At 44.8% G+C, this 12730-nt stretch overlaps 2 protein-coding genes across 3 annotated transcripts in view; one reads left to right on the top strand and one right to left on the bottom strand.

The window, feature by feature from the left end:
* Positions 1-12730, top strand: part of Syn2 (synapsin II) — a 151317-nt gene that overhangs the window by 107827 nt on the left and 30760 nt on the right. The window contains exon 5 of the mRNA XM_004651595.2: positions 2608-2697. Coding sequence (XP_004651652.1) covers positions 2608-2697 — 90 coding nt within the window. The remainder of the gene's footprint in view (positions 1-2607; positions 2698-12730) is intronic.
* Positions 2524-11653, bottom strand: Timp4 (TIMP metallopeptidase inhibitor 4). Of its 2 annotated transcripts, none has more exons than XM_004651594.2 (5): positions 11459-11653; positions 10217-10314; positions 9712-9826; positions 5945-6069; positions 2524-5059 (listed from the first exon to the last, which is right to left on the bottom strand). In XM_004651594.2, exons 1-5 carry the CDS (start codon positions 11595-11597, stop codon positions 4862-4864), a joined length of 675 nt encoding a protein of 224 aa, XP_004651651.1. In that variant the 5' UTR covers positions 11598-11653; the 3' UTR covers positions 2524-4861. The 2 variants fall into 2 exon arrangements, with proteins under 2 accessions (XP_004651651.1, XP_044990068.1); XM_045134133.1 differs by having other exon boundaries at positions 4942-5040.

Genomic DNA, 12730 nt, shown 5'->3' with positions numbered 1-12730 from the left:
TTGCCAATGGCACCCAGCTCCCAAATTCACTCTTTGGTCTGTGCATAGAGGAAACAGCCCTTATCAGATATTACATTTGTTTAATTGGTAACTGTGTACTTGCAACTTAATATAAGTTTCCAGGGAGGCAGTGGTTAGGTGCCAAGCCCAGTAGCCTGAGTAGACAGGGAGTACTGGCAATCAGGTTTGGAGGATGGAATGAGTGAGCTCTCAGGGACCTGAGAAATGGAGCCTGGGAACTGGCTCTCATTTTGGTCTTGGCTATCACAGGGCCCTGGGAGTCTGCCGGGGGCCTTCCTGGCATCTGTGTAGTGTCTGTGTAACTCACCCACACGCAGGGAAGATAGGGCCCCACATGCCTTGGTGTCATGCCAGAGTGTGGGCTGCAGCAGGACAGAGGTCGTTAGGCAGAGCTGGCATCAGCTCCTGGGGATGCTGGAAAGCTTTGGAAGCCCTGGCAGAGGAATCCAGCCAGGCCAAGGTGGGCAGGCAAATCCTAAAGATCTTAAAGGTCAGATGATGTGTAGGGAGAATTAGAGAAGACCAGAAAGGTCTGAGGGTCAGTCTTGACAATGAAAGCAAATTGAGGAACCCATGGATGGCAAATACAGCAAGGTACAATGGAGGACGCAGTGAGCGAGAAGAAAAGCAATCTGGGTGCTCTCCGAATGCAGCCCCTACAGCAGGTGTAATCCAGGAGCTGGCACTTTCCTTTCCTTCTCTTGCCTCAGTCTCCTAAACTGTTCTAGAGACTCTCTGAAGTATTGACAATAAAATCTTAGAGGCTAAGTCCTAGAGGAAGGCTTAGAACTTTAGAGTTTCCATTTATATGTCACTGAAAGGTATAGCCCAGGGATTCTAAGGTTTTCCAGCATTTCCACCTATCATTAGTTATATCTTTATCCACAAAAGGACCACAACCACCGAGTTCTGCAGTTTGAGAATGTAATTTAGGAGGCAGTAAAATGAAGGGAATTCTTTCATGGTACAAAATTTGAGGAACTGATAAAACTTAACCTCTCATTTTATGTCTAAATAAAATGAGACATGGAGAAAAGAAATCTTTCCCCAAGGATAACTAACAAGTTAAGAAGCAAAAGAAAAACCGAAGACTCCATTTTGCTAAGAGCCAGGTTCTGAGCTTTTGCTGCTCAGTGCTGGCCTGGTTGGCTCATGTGCTAATAACCCTCATAGAGAATCAGACCTGAACTGTGGGCAAGGGGTCTAGCTTTCTGCCTCTGATAAGCAGAAGGCAGGCTTGATCTGCCAGCTTTCCCATGTAGCAGATCCAGCTGTTAGTGAAGTGTGAACTGATCCAGCATCATTAGAGAAAAGACGTAGCCAGGCGTGGTAGCACACGCCTTTAATCCCAGCACTCGGGAGGCAGAGATAGGAGGATTTCCATGAGTTCAAGGCCACCCTGAGATGACAGAGTTAATTCCAGGTCAGACTGGACCAGAGTGAGACCCAACCCCAAAAACCAAAAAAAAAAAAAAAAAAAAAAAAAGATAAAAGACGTATTTTCCATGCTGCCTATGCACTTGGGGGTGGGGGAGTGGGGTATATATGTGTTAAGGGGAAAAGTCTGTGTTGCCTGTGGGAAGAGTATGGTCTCTGCAGAACCTGGAAAGCAGCTACTTGAAGGAAGTGGAAAAGTTACAGAATGGGAATAAAGGGCCTTGATGATGAATCTGCCTCAAGTACTATGTGACCTTGGGCAACCGACTTCTCAAGTCCTCATGTTCTTCATTGCTGGGAGTGCACCAAAGCCTTCCAACTTCATTTCCTCTTCTTAAAGCTTTCTTAGTTTTTGTCATTGGATGAGTACATCAGTTCCAGGAAGATGGGTCTAGCTTACTGTGATCCACCAGATCTTCCGGAAGAACAGTTTTATTCATAATACCACCTGCTGAAACTCTAGTGATTGCACAGCTCATAGGAAGAAGTAGCCTTTTTTTTTTTTTTTTTTTTTTTTTTTGGCCTGGCATTTGAATTCCTACACTTAGCCTGTGTACCATTCTATCTTTTTTTTTTTAACCTCATGTCCCTGTTCAAAGGAGCATGCATTTGTAGTTAGAAACCCAATTTTCAATCCTAGCTTTGCCTGTTACCATTTCTGTGACTTTTTTTTATTTTGAAACAGATTTTTGTATGTAGCCCAACATGGTGACCTGGTGCTCAGTAAGCAGCCCGGGAGCCCAGATTGTCCCCTAAACAATCCTCCTGCCTCTTCTTCTTGAGCATTGGATTATAGGAATGCATCAATACCCTTTGTTTTAATTCTGTGATTTAAGTGAAGTTTCCTACCTCTTATTAGCCTTGTATGTAAAATGAGATGATAAGGTACCTAGTTTATCGATTTGATAATAATAAATAGAAAACTATTAAACTGGAGTAAGTACTCAATGAATATTAACTTTCTGGCTTTACCTTCTTCAACTAAAGCATATGCTCCTGGTATTCATACTGCATGTACCTTTCTCTTATAATTCAATATGCTTAACACAAAGCCCTCTACAGAGAAAATGTTCAATATTTGTTTAATTTTTTTTAATCCTTCTGTTTAGGAGTTGAAAGTAAGTTGAACTTTTTTCTTCTTTTTTGCAGTTTGCCCAGATGGTGGCCATCTACAAGACACTGGGAGGGGAAAAGTTTCCACTTATTGAGCAGACATACTACCCCAACCACAAAGAGATGGTAGGTAGATGTGTGGGGTCTTGCTTGAGTCTCTGCTGTCTCTACTATAAGCTTGGCCGTATCTGGCTTTGGCAAAGGCCTCAGTATTTCAGCCTCCAAAATTATACTCGGGTAAAATGGTGAACTACTTAGTGGGGCTGAGGTAGCTGGATTTTAGCCAACAGCCTTTGTCTTCAAATTCTGGAGACAGAATATGGAAAAGCAGAAATAAGGGCCATTTAATCAGAGAGAGTAACAAACCTGTGGACCAAGAGTAAGAAGGTCTCACTATCTTGAGTGTAGCTGTCGTTTTGACAAGTCATGCTTCCCCACTGTGTGTCAGTTTCCCCATTAAGTGCCAGGTGGCTGACATAGCTAATATGTAGGTTATCTAATATGGTATGCACAAAATTTCCATGAGCTTCTTTAAGGAATAGATGTCTGGTAAGTGTGAAGCACTTCTGTCATTATTTACAGATTTCCATTTCTGTGACTACCTCCAAGTTATGTTAAGATTGGGTAAAACCTTCTGCTTTCTCTGAGTCCATCCCAGGTCAGAAGGAAGAGAGAGAGAGACAGAGAATGGTGGTTGGTAAGGTTATTGCTAATGTTTTTCTGCCAGGGCAACCTGGAGCTCACACTCTCTTCTTCCTCTGTTTTCCCCACGTCCTCTGCCCAAGGCTGGTATGGACGATCACTTGATGATCCTGACTGGATACTCACTGCCAAAGCCTTCCAAGGGCTGTGCTCTAGGACAGAGATCATGTTTGTTTCCTGCCCACTCCCTCCTCTGAAAGGAATTTCTATTGCAGCATTCCTGTGACTCCAGGGCCACCTTGCACATGGCTCTGTTCACAAGCAGACTACATAGAGAAGGTGAAAATCAACCTTGGGTCTTAAAAAGAACTATCTCCATCACCTTTCCTAGGGCTTGCTCAGGAAGAGCCTCTGGATTTTTTAAATTCTTGTCCTTAATAAATCACAGAAGCCAGTATCAAGGCTTTCCCATTCAGGACAAACGAGGAAGACTTGCAGAAGCCAAGGAGCCCAGAAAGGCTTGTAGCTAGAGATGCCAAGGAGTCCAAGACACAGTGGTGAGGGAACTGAGCTGAAGGGCTGAAGGACTCTGTGGAAGATCAAATATGTCTTTTTTCTACTATAAACTCTAGCAGTGATGACTGTTGAAAAAATTGTAACAAGTGCAAAGTATATTTCCCTTCTAGCATTCTCCCTGCCAAGGAGTCTTGTATTATTTTTCTTTTGTTTTCTATGGAAATTTGCCTCAGAAGACCACCTCTTTGAGGCTTCAAAAAGCTACTAAAATAGGGATTAGAATGCTACAAGGAAAAAAGAAGCTGCCTTTGGTTAAAAACAAAGTTCCGAAGTGGTAGTGAAGATATTAGCAACTTAAGAGAGAAAAGAAGCGCTGTGGGCATCAGTTGAAGGCATTAGAGATATTTAACCTGGAGGGAAAACACCTATTCTTAGATAGTAAGTCTGCTCTTGTCCAAAAAGGTGTGCTAATGGGGCCACACCTGCCAGGAATAGTATCAAGGGAATTGCAGGATAGGGAGGAAGGGTAGGCTGATCTTACACTGAGTAATTCTGTGTCTCTCTAGCTATTCCCTCAAGCAGATGAAAGTATCAGGGGATTAGGATGGGTTAATACAATAGGAGTAGAGGACACATAGCTGTAGTAATTAGTAATTGTTCATTTCATTCCTGCCATCCAATCCAATTATAGTGCTGTCAGCCTACCTTCTGGTATTATAGAGCTGTCACAAGGTTATGCCACCTCACATTTCTCACCTATTGAATCAGTTAAAGAAAAGGAAAATACTTTTTCCTGAGAAAAGAAAATAGTCCCAACTGGAAAATAAACTAAGCCAGAGTAAAAACTTTCAGTAATAAGTATAAACTAGGCTAACTTGGCTTGGGAGACAGGAGAGAACTGAGGGCAGGAGAGAAAAATTGTGCGACATTTCCTGGTCCACGTATGCTGGAGACATGGACATCAGATACAGCGTGTCCCGTAGCTGCCATGATGCAGGCCAAGATGTTCACTTGTCACTTCTCGTTGGCTGACAGCAACACAGCAGGTGGTGGTGGTCAGAAGTACCATAGAGAAGGAGAACTAGCTCGCTCATCAGGACTCTGGAAAGGATGTAGTGGCCACTGCTTCCTACTAGGGCTGGATGGCATCAGCAAACTCCTTCCTGAGGCGCAGGTGGCCGCGGTACCAGGTACATGTGCTGTCAACATGCTTCATGCAGACATAATGCTGGGCCTGGTACCCGTAGAGCTTTCGTTCCAACAGCCAGTCTGTCCAGAGGCACTCGTTGGGGGCTGAGATAGTACAGGGCACTGTGTAGCAGGTGGTGATCTAGTCATAGCCACACAACATCACAGTGATTAGGAGGTCCTTTTCCATGACTACCTTGCCTGTCCTCACTTCCCATCTCTATGGCTCCTTGTCCTCCCCGGACTTCCTCCTGAATTCTCTGTCCCCATGCTCCCTGTAAATAATCTCTGCAGTCAGCCTTAGTTGGCCCCACTTTATTACTGACCTTGTGTAAATCACTTCACTTCTCAGAGCTTTATTTATTTATTTATTTTACCTTGAAATGAAGTCTTAATTCTCCACAAATTTGAAATAGACTAACTTGAAATTTTAAAATAATTAGCTATTGTAAAGCCTGGTAAAGTTTCTCTCCTCTTTCTCATGCTCACCTTGTTTTTTTTTTGTTTGTTTTTTTGACATATGGTCTCACTCTAGCCCAGGCTAACCTGGAATTCACTATGTAGTCTCAGGGTGGCCTTGAACTTACAGCGATCCTCCTATCTCTGCCTCCCGAGTGCTGGGATTAAAGGCGTGCGCCACCACGCCCAGCCTGTTCACCATTTTTGAAAGACAGTTTCTTATTGTATAGCCCAAGCTGGCCTCAAATTTGTAATCCTCCTGTCTCACTCTGTTGAGTACCATGATGACAGGAGTATACTGCCACACCTAGCTTAGACCCTCTTTTAAATGGTGGTTTTATTAGTGTCAGCCAGCTTCCCACAATACCCAATTTCCAGGTTTTACATTACTTTACAGTAATGTATTGTGGACTTTATTGCTTTCCCATTCCTGACTTTCATGGTACTTTAGTAGAATATAGGAAGTGAATAAGCACATGTATGTTAAGGAATGCATGAAACATGAGACCCCAAGGCTTAGATCCTATCCCCAACCCCTATAAGACTTTGGAAATGGCCATTCCCTTACTTGGCAGCCACAGTTCTGGTGGTAGTGATGATTCAGACTTCCCCTTTGCACCAAGGATAGGTCCTCCCAGGGTTCAATGTAGTTGCACAGATGGATGAAGACTTTTCCATCACTGAGAACCTGGCCTTCATGGGAAGATAGAAGACAGGCTAATGTCAGGAGTCTATTCTGAGAGTTCCAGGAGTCCCAGACCTTAAAAAGACCAGCCTTCCCTCCCTCTCTGTTTTTCTCTGTCTGTCTCTCCCTTCCTCCCTCCCTTCCCCCCCAATCCTGCTGGGGGTTGAACCTAGGCTTCATATACACCAAACACATGCTATGCCACTGAGTAAACTCCAGCCTCTGATGACTTTATGATGGCAGAAGCAAATTGAAGCTCAATGAAAGGACCAAATATATCCCTATGACTTGAAAGTTTTTATTTTTATTTCTTTATTAGAGATAGAGAAGGAGGGAGAAGAGATAAATACACACACACAGAGAGAGAGAGAGAGAGAATGGGCATGCCAGTGCCTGTAGCCACTGCAAACAAACTCCAGACGCATGCGCCACCTTGTGCATCTAGCTTACCTGGGGTGTAGAGAATCGAACCTGGATCCTTAGGCTTCACAGGCATCCACTTTAACCGTTAAGCCATCTCTCCAGCCCAACTTGTTTTTATTTATTTATTCATTTATTTATTTTAGTTTTCCAAAGTAGGGTCTTACTCTAGCTCAAGCTGACCTGGGATTCACTATGTAGTCTCAGGGTGACCTGAAACTCACAGCAATTCTTCTACTTCTGCCTCCCAAGTGCTAGGATTAAAGGTGTGTGCCACCATGCCCAGCTCCCAATGACTTTTAGAGCAAAGAGACAAATGCATTGTGTTTATGTGAGGTAGAATTGTGTGGCCTGGTGGCATTTTTTCCTTTAGCATGACATGACAGAGAGAAAGTAGGCCTTAACAGACTGTGGCTGCCTGAGCATGATGGTACATACCTGGTTTCCTAACACTCAGGAAGCTGAGACAGGAGGGTAAAAGTTTGAGGCCAGCCTGAGCTACATAGCAAAACTGTATCTAAATCAATAAATATTCTGCAGGTTGGGGGACAGAGCTCAGTGTGGTAGAGCACTTGCCTGCCATGTGTGAAATCCTGAGTTTGAGCCCTAGCACAGGGAAGTGAGGAGAAAGAGATCATGTGGTATGCTTTCTTTCATATTAAAGAAGGTCACATAACCTCTCAGCTTGAGGATGGGAGTAATAAAACTGTGCTCAGGATAAATGAGAGAATTTCTGTAGAGTTCTCAGTATAGTTGTAAGCCCACAGAAGATGCTTGATAAATAATAGGTTTTTTTCACCCCTTCCCAGGAACCACACCACCCTCTCTTGCTCCATAGGTGCCTATATTGGTGTTTCCCATGGGAAAGTTCACCTTTTCTTTTCTTTTCTTTTCTTTTATTTATTTATTTATTTATTTATTTATTTATTTATTATTTTGTTTGGGTTTTTTTCGAGGTAGGATCTCACTCTAGCTCAGGCTGACCTGGAATTCACTCTGTAGTCTCAGGGTATCCTTGAACTCACAGCAATCCTCCTACCTCTCTCTCCCAAATGCTAGGATTAAAGGCATGCGCCACCACGCCTGGATAAGTTCACCTTTTTACTTATGCTCTTCTTTTAATCTTTTGAGAAGCCCTTTCTCTGACACCTTTGTCTTCAAAGCCAGCCCTGACACTGGTAGCCCTCTCCTCTCTTAGAATTTCAATCACTTATTCACTAAGCAACTGTTATGACCTAGTACCAGGAATGCAGAAATACACATAACAGGAACTTAAAAATAAGTAGGTAGGCTGAGGTCAGAGAATTTCTGTGAGTTCAAGGCCACCCTGAGACTACGTAGTAAATTCCAGGTCAGTATGGGCTAAGCTATACCCTACCTTGAGAAAAACAAATAAATAAATAATTAAAAATGAAGGTAGACAGAAAATGGGCAAAAAAATACCCAATTATGTGAGTGCACAAATATGGTGCAAGAACAAAGGAAAGTACTATTATTTCCAGGTTTGGAAGACGTGGGAAAGGACGGTGTCTCAGAGAAGATGGTACTTATATTGTGTCTTAAGAGAATGAGCAGGAATTCACATGCCAAACAAGTGGAGGGCCTTCTAGACATTGGGATTATTTTATGCAAAGACACGACGACAGCCCAGCAACATACCTCTGCAACTGAATGTAGCTTATTTCAGCGCAAGGGGAAGAAAAAAGGCAAGGAGCTGTCACTGACAAGTAGAGAAGACAAAGAGATAAAAAGGTCAACATTGTTCTGGTCACAAAAGGCTTTCATCTTTAGGTAAAAGAACTTTTGCCTCTCCTAAAGGCATGGGTACCACACAGAGTTATGTTTTGTCACTTGTCCCCACCCTTGGTTATATCTGACCTTCTTGAGGGCAGAGAGCATGTCTTCTTCTCCAACAGAGAATGGGACACCAAAGGTTGAGTGCTTAAGAGAGAGGTGAGTGTTGAGAGATTTAAAAGGTCTGCTCTGTTTGTCCTGGGAACTGGAAGGCACAGTAGCATGCCCTGCCTCTACCTGACCACCACCTCCCAGAAGCTGCTCAGGTCGGCACAATCCCACATCCTTAGAGTAGGACGTCCTCATCGTGGCATCAAGAGCCATTTCTGGATGGTGAATTTTTTGAGGATAATGACTTACTCAGCAATTTTCCCTTCCTGCCCAAGGCTTGGCAGTACGTAGTAGATAGTTATTGTTGCTGAATTGATAATAGTAGAATTTCTCCACCTATGCTTCCTACATGATGTATTGTTTTATAAAAAAATATTTATTTATTTGACAGAGGGAAAAAGACAGTGTGAGAGAGAGACAGAGAGAGAGAGAATGGGCATGCCAGGGTTTCCAGCCACTGCAAATGACGCATGCGCCCCCTTGTGCATCGGGTTTACTACATGATGTATTCTTTATTTTCCTACTTTCTCCCGAGATATTTTCCATCTTTTGGGGAAACAGTTTAGATCCTATTTAAATAGTGAAAGTTCCCTTATTGTTCATAACTACACAAATACCTCCTCTTTCCCTGAGCTCCAAAATTATTAAGTGTTCTATTCATTTATTTACAGAATCACATTCTTTTGTTTTATTTTTCGAGGTAGGATTTTGCTCTAGCCCAGGCTGACTTGGAATTCACTATGTAGTCTCAAGGTGGCTTCGAACCCTGATCCTCCTACCTCTACCTCCTGAGTGCTGGGGCTAAAGGCACCACCACGTCCAGCCCAGAATCATATTCTTGGGTGGCCCTTTGACTGTTAAACCCCACCCAATTCAGCATGGTAGAAGCTTGCCTGGGCCCAAGTTCATGGTGATGGAACTGTGTTAGGACTTACGGTTCTTATTAGCGCCTGCACAAAAGGCATGGATGAACACATAAGGAACAGTTTCGGGAAACATATTTTGGCTTAAGATGCCAAAAATATTTTTCTTTCAAAAATCTTAAACTAATTAAAACTATTCCAAAATGGAACTAGCTTCTCTGGGCTGGTAGAGCAATCTGTTAAAGTAGTGAAGCAGTAGATAGTATATGAAACAAGGACTGCATTGAAAGAGCTTACCAAGGCTCCTCCCAACCTTAAGGATGTCTGTTACTGCCACAAGTCTCTTCACCCCTAAGAAGATGTCACCTGACTCAGCCTGCTGTCAAGGAAGGCCCTGGATTGTCCCTTACTGCTTTCCTTAGGACAGGCTCCATCAAGGCCAGTTGGTGGTCTTTAACTTACCAGTCAAAAGATACTGCTTCTGGCTATTGGTTTCTAGTTTCACACCGCAGAGAGAAGAGTCAAAAGGTGTGTAGATATACTGAACATCTTTGACTTTCTCAAACCCTTTAAACATCTGAAAGGCAATTACAAAAAAAGTAATATTGGATTAGTGAATATAATTTGTATATTAACAGGCTGATTTCTGTATAAAAAAATGTGTGGTGGCACACACCTTTTAATCCCAGCACTCAGGAAGCAGAGGTAGGAGATTCGCCATGAGTTTGAGGCCACCCTGAGACTACACAGTGAATTCCAGGTCAGCCTGGGCTAGAGAGAGACTCTCCCCTCACCCTGCCATCCTGCACAGCTACTGGTCCCAACACTTCCTACAGTTCCACTTCAGAATGTCCACATGGGTCACTTATTGCCTGAGTCTTACGTGGCTCATCCCTTCCAGAGCAATAGACCCCTCCCTTCCCACCATCAGCCCACTGAGTCGACACCCTGTCCTGCCCTCATGTACCTTTATCTGTTTGATTTCATACCGGATCATTTTTTGAGTGTCAGCAGGGTCTGCACTGGCAGGAACCACCTTCTCACTGGAGATTTTGGCCCGGATCACTGCATAGTAGAAAAGAGGGGATCTTGAGCACTTGTGGGAGCATTCCCTCTGAGATCTGGATGATGTGGGGTCCTTGAAGGATCCTGTGGCGATATTCTTAGTTCGAGTGTTACTGGGTTCTGAGCAATGTAACATTAGAAGAGTGGAGACCCAGAAACTTTCTCTGCAGTCACTACTAGTTCCAAACCCTTCAGGGCTGTTAGGTTCTCTCACCCTGTGCTCTTCCCACCATTTTAATCTGTTAGCTTCCAGAGCTAAGTTGTCCATCGCTGTGGGTATAGCAACAGACAGTAGGCGTCCTGGTGCTAGAGGGCAGAGGAATTCCTGCATGGTATTTTATGTGGGGTTCATCCGTTGGTATAGCTTAGAACCTCAGAACTCACCTAGAATGGATATTAGTAACTGCTAATTAAATTCATAAACATTCTGGCCCTGCACTGAGAAAGTTCATCCCATGCCATATTGGCATTAGTCAAAAGCCATATGTGAACAGTGTTTCTCTCTGCCTGGCCCTGCACTAGGCATGGGGCCCAGTGTTGTGATGAAGACAGCGTCCCCAGCATGCAGAGCACACGTAAGAACAATAGCACCACACAATGGGAGCATGACTGTCTTAGAGATGCTATGATAACACCAGGGAATCAGAAAGCCTTAAAAAAAATAGGGACCTGAGTTAGACATTGAAAGGTGAATAGGAATTGGCCAGGAACTTAAAGACATGAGAAAAGGAATCAGGTAGAGGGAAGAAAAATGGCAAAAAAGAAAAAGAAAAGTGTGTGGTGATACGAGGGAATACTGGCAACTTCACTCACAAGCTTGGACAGAGATAGGTAACAAAATGCAAGCGCCCTCCCCCAGCATCCGGATCCACTAGTTCTGGATACTTCAGCAGCACTTGGTTCATTGATCTGGCTGAGATGAGGGAAACTGCTCTGGCGGTCCCTGGTCCAGTGTTTATTTCTTTGCAAATCGGGGTCTGTATTTGCAAGGTTGGGTGACGCTGACGCCAGCCCTTGCTGACCCATCAGCCTTAGCAGGAGGCAGAAGTACAGTATTCGAGCTCCACCCCTTCCCTCAGACTCCAGGTCTCCAGCTCTACCCAACACCAGCTTTCCCCACAGGCACCCCCTGCTGTGCACTCACCAAGCGCTGAGTGGCAGAAGTGCTGCTGGGGGTGTGCAGGGGCGCAGCTGCACGCCTCACCCAGCCCTGGAGGCCACAGCAACACCAGAAGCTGTAGCACCAGTGCCCAGCTCAGCACGGCCAGGGGGCTCCAGGGCATGACACTGCAGAGCCCTCACTGAGCCTGTGGGGCCTGTCTGTCCTACAAACAGCCCCTCCAGGACTCTTCCAGAATGCCTGGTACCAGCCCAGGGTCCCAGGCTTTATGAGGTAGCTCCAGGGCCAACCCGGTCCCATGGGCTCCTCCCTCTTTTGGCTCTGAGCCACCCAGGGCTGCATGATCTGAAACCCTTCTGACTGTCAGACTCAGTAAGAAGCTGAGGGAAGGAAGCCTGGAGAGCCAGAATGGGAGTGATTAGGCAGTCTGGAAGTAGAGGGAAGGCACCTAGAGAGGGGATGGAAACAGGGGCAGAAAGAGAGCAACAAAGACCCACATATGAAGGCAGAAGAAAGATGAGGGGCTGGGAGAAGTAGCAAGTGAGAAGAGCCACAGACAGAAAGAGAGACAGGCCGAGTCAGAGAGAAGCAGACAGAATTACAACAGGCAAAAGAGACAGTGACAGAGGAGGACGGACCCCTTGCCGAGCAGCATACTGGGAATGAGACAGCTACCCAGGGCTTCTTTCAGCTGCAGGAAGCGTTTTCAATGCCCTATTTATGAGGCTCCAAAGCAACAGCAAACAGTAAGGGAATAGGACAGAGAAAGTCGGGGTGTGTGTGTCTTGGCTCTGTCAGCTGGGGGGTGGGGAGGGATGTCAGAGAAAGCAGCCAGTGCTTTAAAACCCTTTCTCACAGCCAGGACTTTGCAGATAGCTGGGGGCAGTGCTCAATGCTCCGGGGTGGGGGGCAGTGCCAAACACTGAGTGTCTTGTCACCCACAGCAAGCTTTAGACCTCAAAGCCTGTGCTAAACTACACTCATTCTGACTGCATATCATTATCCACTGGAGATTATGTCATGTTATAGATGGTGGGGTAGCTTAGAAACCATCAGGGCACTTGGGGTCACTGTGACCCTCAGCCTTACCCACTGTTGTCAGCATTGTTCTCCAAGTACTTAAATAACAAGAGATTCATGAACTTATTGATGTGAGATGTTTCCACATGGTGTTGGACTGGCAAGCATGAGGCTGGGTTCTGAATCTGACTGCCACTGGGTAGTTTTGCGACCTTTGCCTCTCTGGGCCTCAACATTTTCTCCATAAAGTAGGGTTGAATTACATGATCCCTCCCT

The sequence above is a fragment of the Jaculus jaculus genome, chromosome 14 (genome assembly GCF_020740685.1).
Source record: "Jaculus jaculus isolate mJacJac1 chromosome 14, mJacJac1.mat.Y.cur, whole genome shotgun sequence".
NCBI classification, from domain to species: Eukaryota; Metazoa; Chordata; class Mammalia; order Rodentia; family Dipodidae; genus Jaculus; species Jaculus jaculus.
Note: the sequence above shows the minus strand (reverse complement) of the source record. Positions and strands in the feature narration are given on the sequence as shown.

Excerpts from the sequence above, each read along its gene's own strand:
- Timp4 (XM_004651594.2), bottom strand. The coding sequence starts at position 11,597 with ATGCCCTGGAGCCCCCTGGCCGTGCTGAGCTGGGCACTGGTGCTACAG. Across the intron at positions 9,827-10,216 it reads ATGAAATCAAACAGATAAAG|ATGTTTAAAGGGTTTGAGAA; the intron begins GTACATGAGGGC and ends ATTGCCTTTCAG. Across the intron at positions 6,070-9,711 it reads GAAGCAGTATCTTTTGACTG|GCCAGGTTCTCAGTGATGGA; the intron begins GTAAGTTAAAGA and ends CTTCCCATGAAG.